General features: G+C 45.6%; 2 protein-coding genes across 2 annotated transcripts in view; both read left to right on the top strand.

The window, feature by feature from the left end:
- The window catches only part of LOC123246881 (uncharacterized protein C2orf72-like), a 4,844-nt gene extending 4,735 nt beyond the window's left edge, over positions 1-109 (top strand). Inside the window, exon 2 of the mRNA XM_044675662.1 lies at positions 26-109. Within this exon, the coding sequence (XP_044531597.1) occupies positions 26-109 (84 nt within the window). The remainder of the gene's footprint in view (positions 1-25) is intronic.
- A 131-nt stretch (positions 110-240) lies between these two features.
- Positions 241-12,632, top strand: LOC123247599 (uncharacterized protein C2orf72-like). Its single transcript, XM_044676542.1, has 3 exons — positions 241-1,162; positions 6,791-6,904; positions 12,541-12,632. The coding sequence occupies exons 1-3, from the start codon at positions 241-243 to the stop codon at positions 12,630-12,632; spliced, it is 1,128 nt and encodes a 375-aa protein (XP_044532477.1).
- Positions 12,633-16,079: the final 3,447 nt, after the last annotated feature.

Here is a 16,079-nt window from a genome sequence, read left to right as displayed (position 1 = left end):
CCGTCCGGCCGCTCTCTAAGGGCAGGGGACCGGAGGCAAAGGATGGCAGTGTCCGCTGTGGGCACGCTTTCCGGGGTCCGGGAATGGCAGCGGGTGGGGTGGCACGTGAGCCCCGTGTGCGGGGGCGTGTCCCGGGGCGGCCGTCCCCGAGGCCTGGCTGAGGAGGGGCCAGCCCAGTGGCCGCCGAGGGGCTGGCGGCTGCCAGAGACAGGCGGCGGCGGGCGCGGGCAGAGCTGGGCCATGGAGCTCGGGGCGGCGGAGGCGGTTGAGCCCGGGGAGTTGCTGCAGGCCCTGCTCGAGGGCGCCGGGGGCCGCGGCCGGGTGCTGTTGGTGGCCGAGCTGTGGGAAAGGGAGCAGAGCCGCAACCTGATGAGAGGCTTCGCCCGCCACGTCTTCCCAGAGCCCGAGGAGGAGGAGGACGACGACGACGAGGAAGCAGAGAAGGAGGAGGAAGAAGCGGAGGAGGAGGAGGAGGAGGTTGGCAGCAAGCCCGGAGGTCCGCAGGAGTTGGCGGCTCAAGAGGCCAGCGGTAATCCCGGAGGCCCACAGGAGGTGGTGGCTGAAGAGTCTAACGGCAATCCCGGAGGCCCGCAGGAGTTGGCGGTTGAAGAGGCCAGTGGTAATCCCAGAGGCTCGCAGGAGTTGGAGGCTGAAGAGGTCAGCGGCAAGCCTGGAGGTCCGCAGAAGGTGGTGGAGACGCGGTCTTCCGGCCGCGGGCCCCCGGAGCGGGCGATCCGCTCCCCACTCGTGTTCGTGCTGTGCCGAGAAGCTTCCCTGCGGGCCTCGGAGCCGCGACTGCGCCTGCGGGAGATCCTGCGGGATGTGCGCGCTCGTAGGCGGCAGAGGCCTAGGTGGCGGCCCAGGTGGCGGCCCCAGCCTTGGGGGCCCGCTGGGGACTGCGGCGGAGGCAGTGGCGCAGCGCTGGTCGGAGTGTTGGTGGAAGAGCCTGGCGGGGGCCGCGGCGAGATCCAAAGCACGGAGGAGGGAAGTGAGGCGGAGGCCATGCACCTGCTGGAGGCGTTGCTGCGTTCGGTGTTCGGCCGTGATGCGGGCGGCCCAGTGCAGGCGGCCTCCTACTGCCCCGCGCGTCCGGCCAGCGCCGCGGACGTGCAGAGCGCAGCCTGCAGGGCTCTGCGGGCCGCCGCGGGTCAGCGGTCGCCAGGTCAGCCGGGCCGAGGGCCCAGGGAGCAGGATGGGGGGCAAGGAGGTGGGGGAGGCCGGGGAGAGAACCCAGCTAGTCCCGCAGCCCCGCTCTGGCGGGGGAGGAAACCGAGGCCGGCCAGAGAGAGGGAGAGGACTTGTCCAAGGTCACACGGCTAGAAAGTGGAAGGACCTCGATTTTAATACGGCCCCTCGGACCGAGAGTGCGAAGGGGCCTCATGGAGCTCCCGCCCCGCTCCTTTTACGGAAAGGGCCCAGAGAGGGGCCGCGATTTGCTGAAATTCAAACCCCGCGGAGCTAACGGGGCTTTGTTCCGAGCGCCAGCATCCCCGCGGGTCATCCTTCCTCTCCCCGGGGGCCGCCGCTCACGCCTTCGGCAGTGGGCAGCGCAGGGCTCCCGGCCCCCGTGCCAGCGTCCTGTAGCCATGGCGCCCCTCTCCGGGCCGTCCCTCCCTCCCCCCGCCACCCCCAGCACACACTCTCCCTGCGCTGGAGCCCTGGGGCGCCGGACTGCTCCTTCCTTCCCTGGTGACTGCGGGGGGGGGGGGGGGGGGAGGCGGGGAGGCAGGTACAAGGCTCTTCTCCTCAGCCCTGGGGCCAGACAGCTTGAGGGTGAGGGTGAGCCGCGCGTGTGCGCGTGTCTGTCTGCCCGTGTGTGTGTGCGCGCGCCCGCGTGCCAGGGAAAGAAACCTGGGGAGACTGGAGAAGAGACCTTGCCTCCCGGAGCTGCCACTTACAGGGAGACCTTGGCCCAGTCCTTTCTCCCTCGGAAAAGCGAGGAAGGTCCCTCCCTGCTCTAGATCCGGCGAGGACCTGCCGGGTCCCCGAGGATCGCTCAGCGTTTTCTTATCTGTAGAGAGGCTGCAGCAGGCGGCCTCTCTCCAAGGTCCTGTCCGGCTCCCTCCTTCAGACTAGACCCCAGAAGGCTGGAGTCTAGAGGACGCGGGGGCGGGGAGAGGGCTGAGGAGGAGAAAGTGGGGGCGGCGAGGGAGCCCCTCTGGGGAATACAGTTCTGGAAGGCTGGGGGCGGGGCTTCTGGGGCTTTGGGTCCTCCCCGGCCCCAGTACCGAGGGCGATGAATAGAGGCAGGGGGGACTGAAGGGCAGTAGAGAGGCCTTGGAGGTCAGCCACAGCCTCCGGCCCGAGGGCCAACTTACGCAGTGACCCGGATATTCTGGGGGAGAGAGTTGAAACAGGAGGAACTTAGAGATTTTTAGAAAATAAGTTCCTTTCTGTACATTCAGCACAAATGATGACCCAAGTTCCAATCCAGTCCTGCCCTTTACTTCCTGCATGACTTTGGACAAATTCCTTCCCCTCTCTCAGCCTCAGTTTCCTCCTTTGTAAGATGAGAGCATCAGGTTAGAAAGACTCTGAGCTCCCTTCTAGGTCTACCCTTATCATCCTAAGTCTTTTAACTCATCTAGTCCTCAGTTTCCCCATCTGTAAAACAGAAGGACTGGGCTCGATAGCCTCTGAGGACTCGGGACCTAGGAGCGTAGATCTCTCAAGCTCTCTAGACCTCAGCTTTCTCCTCTGGAAAAGAAAGGCGAGGGCTCTGCCGGGGTGAGATTCCTCTCTGCTCTAGCATTCTGGAACTCGGGGAGAGCTGGAGAGCTCAGGCATCCAGAGACTGAAAGACCAGGGCCTTCCTTTCATTTACTTATTTATTTATTCATTCACTCATTTATTCACTCATTTATTTTATTCATTCATTCATTTATTTGTTTGTTCATTCATTCACTTATCCATTCCTTCATTCATTCATTCATTTGTTTGTTTGTTTGTTTATTTATTTATTAGTTCCAAGGCAAAACTGCTCTGAGGGCTAAGCAACTGGGACTAAGTGACTTGCCCAGGGTCACACAGCTAGGAAGTGTCTAAAACCAGGTTTCAACCCAAGACTTCCTTTCTTCAGGCTTGGCTCTTTGTCCACTGAGCCAGCTAACTGCCCGTAGGCTGAAATAGCTTAGTAGCTGAGGGCGTTTTGAAGCATTCTGCCCCCTCACCACCCACACTCAAGCGTAGAGAGGGTCATGGATTTTTTATTTGGGATTTGGGAGTTCCAGGGATTATGTAGGATGTGGAAGCTTCTCAGATGGAAAATCCCTGCAGGCCAAGGTCAGCAGAAGAGGGTGGCCTGCAAAAGAGAGGATGGATTGGGTGCCTTGATGGGGAGAGTGTGGCCTCTGGCTGGAGTCAAGGAGGCCTGAGTTCTATGACCTTGGCCCAGCCACAGCTGAGGTCTGAGCCTCAGTTTCCTGGTCTGTCGAATGGCTGACTTTAGGTGCCAATGAGGAGAGAGCTTTGCCTGGTTACCTTTGCTCTCCAAGTGAAATGGGGGTGGTGGGGTGACCTTTGGAGCTTTGGCAGAGTGGAGTGGGCTGCCAGGGGGATGGAGCCAGTAGCCAAGCAGGGTTTCCTGGCTGCTTGTCCTAGGTTGTTTGGGGATTCTCGCTCTGGCACAGGTTGGAGTAACTGGCTGCTGGGGTCCCTCCCAGCTCAGAGACCTTCCAGAGCAGGAGAGCGATCCCCTCCATCTTTTCTCCCCCTCATTAAGTGGATCCAGGAAAGGACCAGATGTTGGCAGCTCCAACAGCTTTGCTGTTTTTTAGGGGGTGGGGAGGGGAGGAATGAATACCTCCTCAGAGACTGAGAAGGCATCTGTGGTTTGGGGCAGGCTGCACGTGCTCTCTAAAGGTAGAGGAAGAGGAGTTAGGCAGGCCTGGGAGCAGCAAGGGGCGAGGAGGGCAAGGGGTAGAAAGAACTGGCCAGGACGATGGCTGAGCCACCATCAGTGCCAGCTGAACACATGATGGAGAGGACAGGCGCCGCCGGGTTGGAGAAGCCCAGATGTTGGCCTGATTTTCCAGAAATGGAAAAGGAGAGAGGCTGGAAATTATAGACCAGTAAGTTTGACTTTCGTTTCTGCTGAAATTGTAGAGCAGATCAATAAAAGGTATCTGGTAAACATCTAGAAAAGGAAGCAGCGACGACCACGGACTGACCAGCCTAACTGGCTTGGTCAAGAAGTCATGCTGGACTAAACTGATTCCCTCCGGTGGGGGTGTTAAACCTGTTACCTTCCATCTTAGAATCATTAAGGTGTTGGTTCCAAGGCAGAAGAGCAGTAAGGGCTAAGCAACTGGGGTGAAATGACTTGCCCAGGGTCACCCAGCTAGGAAGTGTCTGGGAGGGGGCAAATTTAAACCCAGAACCTCCCATCTCTAGACTGATTCCTTCTGTTCTTGACAGGCTACTGTATATGTCGACTGAGGGATGTCGATATAGTTTACCTTGGTTTAAGCAAAGCATTTGCTAAAATGTCTTATTCTCTTCTTAAAAAGATGGAGTGATGTGGATTTGATGAGAATCCAATTAGCAGATTCAGAACTGCTGGAAAGGTGGAATCCAAAGCATGGTCGTTGTTCAGATGTGTCTGACTCTTCCTGACCCCATTTGGGGTTTTCTCAGCAGAGATACTGGAGTGGTTGGCCATTTCCTTCTCCAGCCCATTTTAGAGATGAGGAAACTGAGGCAAACAGGCTTAAATGACTTGCTCAGCATCACACAGCTAAGAAGTGTCTGAGGCCAGATTTGAACCCCAAAAGATGAATGGAGAGAAAGAGTTTGAGTCCATTAATGTGGAGGAAATAGAAATGACAAGATTTGGCAAATGATTGGATGAAGGTTGAAGGAAAGAGAAAATCTAAGGATGGTGACCAGGTTGCAAATATGGATGACCAGAAAAATGGTGGTACCTTGGACAGGAACAGGGAAATGAGGAGGAAGCCTGGCTTTGGTGGGGGGGAAGCTCCTGGGTTCTCTTTCACACGTGCTCAGTCAGTTGGAGATGCTCTTGGGACAGTCAAGTGGCAATGGCCCACAGGCAAGTGGCTGATGATGTAGGCAGGACCAATGCTCAAGAAAGAGTTCAGGGCTTCGGGGATGAGTAGGGGGAGGGAAAATAGCCCTCTTCCTCTTCCTCAACAGGGTCCTCAGCTCACTTGTGTAGTTCCTGACTTGGGAGAGGTCTTGAATGTATCAAAGCAGCCGGGTGGCTCAGGGAGTAGAGTGCTGGGTCTGGAGTCAGGAAGACTCATCTTCCTGAGTTCAAATCTGACCTCAGACCCTTACTAGTTATGTGACCCTGGGCAAGTCACTTCACCCTGTTGGCCTCAGTTTGTTCATCTGTCAAATGAGCTGGCGAAGGAAATGGCCATCCAAAGAAAACTACAAATGGGATCACAAATTTGCTCTCACGATTCCAAGACCTCTCTGGATCCCTCTAATAATTCCCCTGACACTTGCTTAGTATATATTTAATAGGTGTATAAGCTGTGGGCAGCCAGATGGCACAGCAGATAGAGAATGCTGGGTCTGGAGTCAGGGAGATCTGAGGTCAAATCTGGCCTCAGACACTGAGCAAGTCACCTAACCTTTGTCTGCCTTAGTTTCCTCACCTGTTCAGTAGAGATAATAACACCCACTCCTCAGGACTGTGTGAAAATAAAACAAACATCTTTAAGGAGCTTTGGAAATCCTAACATTCTCTATAAATGGTGTCAATATTGTCTGTTGCTAGTTACTGGCTCTCTGATCCACTTTAAAGACCTGAGGGCAGGGGCCAGTTTATTTTTGTATCATTTGTGTCTCTTTGTATTGCCAATGCCTGGGACAGTGACTGGCACATAGTTGGGGCTTAATAAATGCTTGTTGGCTGAGTTATAATTAGAAAGTGTGCTAACAGGGGGCAGCTAGGTACTACAGAGGATAGAGCCCCAGACCTAGAGAGGGAAGGTCCTGGGTTCAAATCTGGCCTCAAACACTTTCTAGCTGTGTGACCCTGGGCAAGTTACTTAACTCCCATTGCCTAGCCATTACTTCTCTTCTGCCTTAGAACCAATATTTAATATATTGGTTCTAAGACAGAAGTTAAGGGCTTATTTTTTAAAGGGCATGTGCTAATGCACATTTGAAAAGGAAATTTCCTCATGGTGAGTTCCTGGACCAATGAAATCACAGGCCTAGTTTAAAAAAAAAAAGGAAAAGGAAAAATATGGAGAATTCAAAGAAACATAAGAAGATATAGTCGAACTGATGCTGAACAAAAAAAAAAACAGAACCAAGAAAAATTTGCCTAAGAATTACAACAATGTAATATAATATAAGGAAATTTACAACAAAGCAAGACGCTGCTCTAGGAAATAAAATAGACTTTTCTCCCTGTTTGAGGACAATAAGGGGGAAAATGTCTAATTTGGAGAGTTAGCATGGCTTATTGGATGGGCACCAGCCTTGCATTTGGAAGACTTGCATAGATACTTACTAGCAGAGTGACCATGGATAAATCACTTAAGCACTCTGCGTCTCAGTTTCCCCATCATTCCTTCCTTCCTTCCTTCCTTCCTTCCTTCCTTCCTTCCTTCCTTCCTTCCTTCCTTCCTTCCTTCCTTCCTTCTTTTCTTCCTTTCTTTCTTTAACCGAAGAAAGTAAGATGTAGGAACTCTCAGCACCATGGAAGGCCCCTCTTTTGGAACTCCAATTCTTCCCAGGTGGGTCCCATGGCTGAAACCTGTGCCTCCTTGTAGGTCTGACTCCATTTCTCTTGGTGTATTCTGTCTTCCAGCAGAGAGGATGAGAGAGAGAATGGGATTCCAAAGGCTCCTAAGATGCCTTCCTTGGTCGTCTTGGAGCAGGAGGAAGGATCAGGCCGATAGTGCCACCAGCAACCCGGCTGAAGGTAAGTGTGTCCTATTCCATGATGGAGTGAATCTTGGGGCCTGGTAGGGAGAGGGCCTTCCCTTCTCTCCTTGGTCTTCTCTTTACCCATTCTCCCAGGGAAGCCACCTGTCTCGCCCCAGGTTCCCTGGCCTTGAGGCTTCTGCCTTACTCCTTTCTGTCCCTTCAGCTCCTTACCCCCTTCCACCCGTGGTCCTTCTACCCTGACCTCTACAGAGGCCTCAGTTTCCTTTTCTGGGCATTTCCTTGCCTCTTTTAGAATGTGAATGGATAAATGAATAAGAAATGTTTATTAAATTCCCCCCATTGGTCAAATACTGTGCTAAGCACATCCCTTAAGGAGTGTACTTTTTAATAGGGAGAGTGGTGGCAATGGGAGGGAGGTCTAATGTAGGGAGTCCCAGGGAGCTGAGCAGAGGCTGAAGGGAGGAAATAAGCACTCATTAGGCGCCTACTATGTGCCTGACAGTGTACTAAGCGCTCTACAAATATGCTCTCATTAGGGCAGTTGATCAATATGCTCTTTCCAGGAGCAATTGTAGGATTGTTTTGATTACTCGTCCCAAATTAAATTTGTTCATTCATTCATTTATTCTTCCAGAACTTCCCTTTTGGCAGCCTACTATGGAAATTAGATCCCAAGAACATCAGCATATGATTTATATGCTTCTCTTTACGGCTTCCCCCTTTCTTTATATCTATATGTTGTCTCTCCTCTTTTTCTTGGCTGTCTCCTTCAAAACTAGCCATGGAAAGTCAGAAGCAAGAGCATGTATAGGCAGCCAAGGAACTATGTTGGGCTTCATGCCAGGAAAAACTTTCTGCTAATTAGAGCTATCCAACCATGCTATTGGCTGGCTGGAAAGGTAGTGAGCTCCTGATCTCTCTAAGTTTTCCAGCAAAGTTTAAGTGACAATGGTTGAGGTTATAGAGATAAAGGATGATTCTTATTGAAAGAAGTTAGACTAGAAAGTCCTTTCCTACTCCATATCTCTGGGATTGGATCACTTCATCTCCTTAGACCACAGTTTCCTCATCTCTAACATAATGGATTTTCACCTCTACTGTCCTTCTGACTCTGTACTTTGATGATTCATTTACTCAATCCTTCACTCATTTATTCATTGATTCATTCATCGATTCATTCATTCACACATTCATAGGTTCAAAGTCCAATGCCAGGTGCCTTGGTAGGTTACAGAGATTAAGAGGAGGCACAAGAAAGACCACCAGCTTTGGAGTCAGAGAAATTAGCATAAATTCAGGCAACAACACTTAATGAATGATCTGGGACAAATCAGTTTGCCTCTTTAGCCCTCAGTTTCCCTTTATATAAAATGAAATAATTAGACTTGATAACCTGAGTTCAATCCTGACTCTGTCCCTTACAATCTGCGTGACCTTAGCCAACTCACTTCCCTTCCCCAGCCTCACTTTATTCACCCATAAAATGAGAGATAGGACTAGATTATCTCTAAGATCCCTTCCAGCTTAGATATTCTGGGATTCTACCTCCTTTCCCTTCTCAAATTTCTCAAGGTCTTTTAGAAGTTCAGAGAGCAAAAGGAGGCCAGACCACTCAGAGAATGAAGATATGATAGAAAAGAACTTTAGTACTTTCATCTTGGGAGGCTCTTGACTCTAGGCATCATGAGAGAAAGGCTTTCTTTTTCTTTCTTTCTCTTACCTCCCTCCCTCCCTCCCTCCATTTCTTTTTTTTTTCCTTTCCTAGATGCCATTGATAACTCTTACCTTCTATATTAGAATCAATACTAAGTATTGGTTCCAGGGCAGAAGAGTTGTAAAGGTTGGGCAACTGGGATTAAGTGACTTGCCCAGGGTCACGCAGCTAGGAAGTATTGAGGGCTACATTTGAACTCAGGATCTACTGTCTCCAGGTCTGACTCTCAATCCACTGAGCTACTTGACTGCCTCTGGCATAGAGTTTTAAGATTATGATTAAAGCAAACTTTATTTGGTATCTTAAGGTAAATGTCTGATGCTTATAACGCTTTAAAATAATAATAATCGATGATGTTCATATAGCATTTTCTCCTAAGTGATTTTTGTGTCATTTTAAGAGAATAACACCTAAAATTCTTATAGAAGCCTTTAAGATAATTATGATAATACCCAACATTTCTATACTTGCCAATTGATCATAGTACATTAAGGAAACTGTACCAGCTGATATTATGTACTGATTTTACAAATCAAGTGGCCTGTTAGGAAGATTCAAACAAATGTCAGTCAGCACGATGGTCAGAAGGGCCTCCTTATGTCCAGGGAGATGCACCCTAGACATCCCACGGCTTCATGAAATCTCCCAGGGTTATAACATGCCAACAGTTGATATGTTGCCTCCCATTTCTCTTTCCCAAATTCCATGCTTTATTTAGCATATTCTCCAACGTTGATGCCATCACTTGTTTTCTCTTAGTTGTCCAAGAACAAATTGCAGATGAGTCTTGAAGAATTATGGTATCTATGAGATCAGAGTATATGTAATGTTTACATCACATATATAATGCATTATATCACATATATCATTATATCACATCATACCTTACTTATATAATTTTATATCATATCACATATTGCATCATGTTATATGGTATCATGTAATATTACATCTCATTTTTCATTATATTAAATCACATCATTTATCACTATATAATTTTAAATATCACACCATATTGCATCATGTTATATGGTATCATGTAATATTATATCACATCATATATCACTCATATACTTTTATATCATATCACATCATATTGCATCATGTTATATGGTGTCATGTAATATTACATCTCGTATATCATTATATCACATCATTTATCACTCATATATTGTATATCATATCATATTGCATCATGTTATATGGTATCGTGTAATGTTATATCATTATATCACATCATATATTACTCATATAATTTTATATGATATCACATATTGCATCATGTTATATGGTATTGTGTAATATTGCAGCACATATATAATTATATCACATCATATATCACTCATATAATTCTATATCATATCACATCACATTGCATCATGTTATATGGTATCATGTAATGTTATATCATTATATCACATCATATATTATTCATAATTTCACATCTTATCACATATTGCATCATGTTATATGGTATTATGTAACATTATATAACATGTCTCATTATATCACATCATATGTCACTCACATAATTTTATATCATATTTACATCACCTTGCATCATGCTATATGGTATCATGTAATGTTATATCACATGTATTATTATATTACATCGCATCATATATCACTCATATATTTTATATCATATCATATGGTATCATGTAATATTGCATCACATAAGTAATCGTATCACATCACATATCATGCATATAATTTTATAGGATATCACATATTGCATCATGTTATATGGTATTGTGTAATATTTCATCACATATATAATTATATCACATCATATATCACTCATAATTTTATATCATATTACACCACATTGCATCATACTGTATTGCATCATGTAATATTACATCACATCATTTATCACTCATATAATTTTAAATATCACACCAGATTGCATCATGTTATATGGTATCATGTAATATTATATCACATATATCATTATATTATATCACATCATATATCACTCATATACTTTTATATCATATCATATCATATTGCATCATGTTATATGGTGTCATGTGATATTGCATCACATATATCATTATATCACATTATATATCACTCATATAATTTTATATCATATTATATCACATCACATCATGTTATATGGTTATCATGTAATATTATGTCTCATATCATTATATTATATCACATCATTTATCCCTCATATAATTGTATATCATATCATATTGCATCATGTTATATGGTATCATGTAATGTTATATCATTATATAACATCATATATCCCTCATATAATTTTATATCATATCACATACAGCATCATGTTATATGGTGTTATATAATATTGCATCACATATATAATTGTATCACATCATATATCCCTCATATAAATTTATATCATATCACATCACATTGCATCATGTTATATGATATCATGTAATATTATCTCATTATATTACATCATACATTACTCATAATTTTATATCATATCACATATTGCATCATGTTATATAGTATCATGTAATGTTATCTCATTATGTTGCATCATATATACTCATATAATTTTATATCATATGTACCACATATATAATTATATCACATCATATATCCCTCATATAATTTTATATCATATCACATCACATTGCATCATGTTATATGGTATCATGTAATATTATCTCATTATATTACATCATATATTACTCATATAATTTTATATCATATGTACCACATATATATCATATCACTTACCCCTCATATAATTTTATATCATATCATATCAGATTGCATCATGTTATATGGTATCATGTAATATATCGCACATGTCATTATATCACATCATACACCACCCATAATTTTATATCACATCACATGTTATATCATGTTATATGGTATGTAATATTGCACCACATACATAATTATATGACATCATATATCCCCCATAATTTTATATCATATCACATCATGCCATTCTATATGGTATCATGTAATGTTATCTCATTATATCATGTCATTTTATATGGTATCATGTAATGTTATCTCATTATATTACATCATATATTACTCATATAATTTTATATCATATCACATATTGCATCATGTATATGTTATCATGTAATATTGCATCACATATATAATTATATCACATCATATATCCCTCATATCATTTTATATCATATTGCATCATGTTATAGTATCATGTAATGTTATATCCCTATATCACATCATATCTTACTCATATAATTTTATATCATATCACACATTGCATCATATTATATGGTATTGGGTAATATTGCATCACATATAATTATATCACATCACATATCACTCATAATTTATATCATATTACATCACATTGCATCATGCTATTTGGTATCATGTAATATATCTCATATATCATTATATTACATCATATCATTTATCACTCATATAATTTTATATCTGTAATAATGATATATGTAGAGAGGTGTCTAGATGGTAATGGGGTGAAAGACATGAATGATTGTGTCTGTCAGAGCCCCTCTTTTCTATCACTATTACTGAGAGAGTGCGGGAGTTTCTCTGTGTGAAAGTGGATTGGCAGAGAATGGGCAAGTTATGGTAACCTGATAAGGGTCTCTACTTGAGGATAATGTTGATAGGTCCCCAGGCTTGGCAGCCCGAAGAACCCCTTTCAGGTAAAGAAACCCTTGCAGGGTTAAAGCTGCCTGGCAAGATCATAGTATCTGGCCCAGCCTCCCAAAGACATTGAAACCTGCCAACACTCAGGCTTGTCCATATATTGAAAGAAGATGGAAAGTTATCAAGAGCTCTGCTTTCCAGTTCATTAGTGTCCCATCACCAAAGGAAATGCAAAAGCCCAGATTATTCGCTCTTAGGTACAGTTTTCCAAGCTTGTTCATGGAGTCCCTCACCCATTGTGATCTGTTTGATTCTCTTTCTCTTTCCTTCCTCCTGGCCACCCTCTCTTCTATCTACTATAGATGGTTTCCAGGACCCCTCGGAGGAGCTGGCACTGACAGTTCTGTCTCCCAATGGACACTGTGAGGACATCGAGGGAAGAACAGGGGCCTAGATGCCTCAGCCTACCACCCAAATCCTGGAGGGAGGGAGATCCAGTGGTCTGGAGTCAGGTGGTGAGCACCAATGGGATTTAAGATCTTTGGGTTCTGTTCCTGCTCCCACCCCATCTAGAACACTAGAGCTGGGCCCTTCCCTGTGCTCTGCTTCAGTCTGTCCTCATCTCAAGTGGAAGGTGCTACCACTCTACCTTCCACCAGTATGGTGGGACTGGATTGGTGACCAGAGAGGAAGTGCGCTTCACTGGCCTGAACAGCAGATGCTAAAAGTGGGCTCTCTTTCTGGGATCTGCTCCTCACACAGAGCTATCTTACTCTGTGATCGAGGCTATCACTTCATTTCTCTATGCCTCAGTTTACCAATCTGTAAATTGAAGCAAAGAGAGCCACCCACATTGTAGCAGTGTTATGTGAAGTCTTTGCCTTGGGAGGCTTGATGTAGGACTTCATAGATCCATAATATTCTATCAATCCTCCATGTCAGTTAATATGCATGAAGGGCTATGCGTGTTATACACATCCCTCATTTCCACTGTCGCATAGTGCAGAGAACATTACCCTGGACTTTAGGATAACAGGCTAGGCTTTGACATTAACTCTCTAACTGGAAAACTGGGGGCCTCAGTTGCTTTCTCTGTAGAATGAAGTGATTAGACTAGATGACCGTGACAGGTCTTTTCCAGCTCTGACATTCCTAGATTGCATCCTCAAGGACCAGCATAAATAAATACTCTGTAAAAACAACAGCAACAAAACTTCTTAAAAGCACCGAAAAATCCAGCCAAGTCTACGTAGAATTTGCCTGATGAATGCTCCACGGAGGCCCCTGCTTTTATTCCACAGTCTTTTTTTTTTTTTTTTTACCCCCCTACCTCGTTGGGAACCAAGAAAAAGCACCGGAGGGGACTCGGTCAGCACCAGGAGCTGTCCCCATGGCAAGCTCTGCTGAGAGCAGGGAGGGGAGTTTCCTCATCTTGGCTTGGGACTAAGATGGCTCATTCACATTCTTCAGGCTCTGATGGCCTTCTAGGATCAACCAGCATTGCCATTATTGTCCTCACTGTCATAGCACCCATTTTTACTGATCTCTTCCTGAGGGACTCCAGCACACATTTCAAAAAGGTTCTTTAGGGAGTCTGGCCAAGAACCCTGAGCCGCACATTCTAGCTGGCTTCTAGGCTCTACTTTGCCACCGATGTTTGTCCCTTTGTCTTTCTAGACTTGTTTTCTTCTCTGTAAAATGAGATTTTGTACCAGGTCTCTGAGGCCCCCTCCGGCTCTCAAATTCAGTGGCTGCTTCCAAGACAAAGATCATTTGTTTTTACATCACATGGATTTCAGAATACATCCCGCATCCTTCCCCTACTCAGAAGCTCTGTTTGGCCATGAAGCTCCAGCTCTCTTTCCCTGAGCTGAGGCAGGTGACATCTTCCCGAAGAGTTCCAGGATTGATGAGAGGTTGGGGTATTTCTTCTTGATGGTTGCCTCAACTCCCCCCACAACTGGGTTTCCCTTTATTGTTTTTTTTTAACCCTTCCCTTTGTCTTAAAACCAATATTGGAAGAAAAGTGGTAAGGCTAGGTAATTAGAGTTTTGTGACATGTCCAGGGTCACACAGCTAGGAAATGTCTGAGTCCAGATTTGAACCCAGGATCTCTATATCCAGGCCTGGCTCTCAATCCACTGAGCCACCTAGATACCCCAGTTTCCTTCTATTGTTAGGGAGCTAAGATTAATTCCTTTGTTCCATGCAGCCATATCTATCTCCTGGTTTTTGCAAGGGGACACTTACTTCAAAGATATAGCAAAAACAAATATACCAATATTTTCCCCAACACCCTATTAGCTCAGTTCCTACACACCACCCGTCTCACCATGTTCCCATCCAGTGCCATTGTCTCTGCTGAATGAGGCCTCAGATCCCAGCAGTCACTTCAGAAGAGGGTCGATTTCTCCATGTTCCTCCATAGCACGAATCTTATGTTGGCTGTAAAATCCAACCTGAATTCCAACTCCCAAGTTTCTGCGACTCAGTCTTCCAACCTTCTGAAACTCCCATGGTTCGAGGTTGCCATCGGCATCCAGCTATGGGCAAAGGCTTGTTTCTAGGGGGCCCCCCAAGGTTATTCCCCTTACGGGGTGATCCCTGGAAGCAAGGGGATCTCTGAATAAAGCAAAGAGTGGCAAAGAGGGGGGCAGCTGAGAACCTTCCGCTGGAAACAGTTGCAGAAGGCCGATTGGTGCTCTACCCTCTTCCAAGAAACTTCCCATTCCCATCATTCCCATTCTCCAGGAGGCGAGCTCCCGAATGTCTTCCACGGGGAGAGGTTTTGTCAGCCCCCATTACAACATAGTAGAAAAGAGAGAGAGAGAGCCATTTCCTCAAAAACCCTCATCAAATCAAGTCTGATAGGATATGCCAAGTTCTGCCCCCATAGAGCCCTACCTTGCCAAGAAGGACAGGAGGTCCATCTTCTCACCTCTCCTCCAGAGCCCGTCTTGGTTATGATAATGACTGGGATGGCTTCTTAAAGGACCTACTGTGCCTAGAATTCTCCATAGGAAAGAGGCTCAAGGCTGGCCTGCTCTGGGCCCTGGCTCCCAGTTACTTCCCCTGGAGCAGTTCTGAATGAAATACAGCCTAGGCTTGGGAGTCAAGATGGGGCTTGTACGAAGCACCCAGGAAGGGAATGACCCTGAAGCGTTACGGGAAGGGAGATTTCAATTCTGTGGCCCATCATCTGGAAATGTTGGGTCTGGGAGCAGAGGCCCCCATCAAGCAGACTGAGTGAAGAGGGGATTAGTGGTATCAGAATAGGAATCATTCCAGATCTTAGCTTCCAGAAGAGGTTGGAGCTACCACCTAGGACCAGTCATTGTTCGGAGACAGAATCATCTTCTTAGTGTCCAAGAATCAGGGCCAACCTTTTCTAAAGAGCCAAGTGAACCATTTATTCATTTTCCAGAGGGAAATGAGGAGCTCACTGCCACACATACCACCCTCCATTCTATATGGAAGGGTGATGGGTGGGAACCCAAGCTTAGTTCCTGATTTCCTCTCTAAGGAGGCACAGTCTGATGGAAAGATGGACAACTTCTGCCAAGAGGTGTCAATGCTCCATGTCTCTTGTTTAGCAAATGAAATGATGCCAATCTCCCCCTCTTAAAGCTGTCTCAAGGGGATGAATGTGTGCCTGGACTGGCTGGCTCAGAGACCAGGACAGTTTTCCATCCACAAGGATGACTTGAGGGAAACATTCTGCCATTTGTGTGTGGGGATGGCAATTTTTTTTGGTGTTTCTAAGATTGCCAAGGAGGTGGGAGTGGGGAGATATTTCTAGGTAGCTTTTTCCTTTCTCTGAAGTTGGGAGACTTTTCTGCAAGATGGTGCCAATCCCTTTTTTTTTGTTTAAAACCTGTCTTTGTAGATATATATGCCTTCC

Source organism: Gracilinanus agilis, chromosome 4 (genome assembly GCF_016433145.1).
Source record: "Gracilinanus agilis isolate LMUSP501 chromosome 4, AgileGrace, whole genome shotgun sequence".
NCBI classification, from domain to species: domain Eukaryota; kingdom Metazoa; phylum Chordata; class Mammalia; order Didelphimorphia; family Didelphidae; genus Gracilinanus; species Gracilinanus agilis.
The sequence above is the reverse complement of the archived record's forward strand: the minus strand, read 5'-3'. Positions and strand labels throughout refer to the sequence as shown.

Bases quoted from the DNA above. Each gene is read 5' to 3' on its own strand.
- LOC123247599 (XM_044676542.1), top strand. From the start codon at position 241: ATGGAGCTCGGGGCGGCGGAGGCGGTTGAGCCCGGGGAGTTGCTGCAG. The intron at 1,163-6,790 runs GTCAGCCGGGCC...TCTGTCTTCCAG, and splicing joins CGCGGGTCAGCGGTCGCCAG to CAGAGAGGATGAGAGAGAGA. The intron at 6,905-12,540 runs GTAAGTGTGTCC...TATCTACTATAG, and splicing joins CACCAGCAACCCGGCTGAAG to ATGGTTTCCAGGACCCCTCG.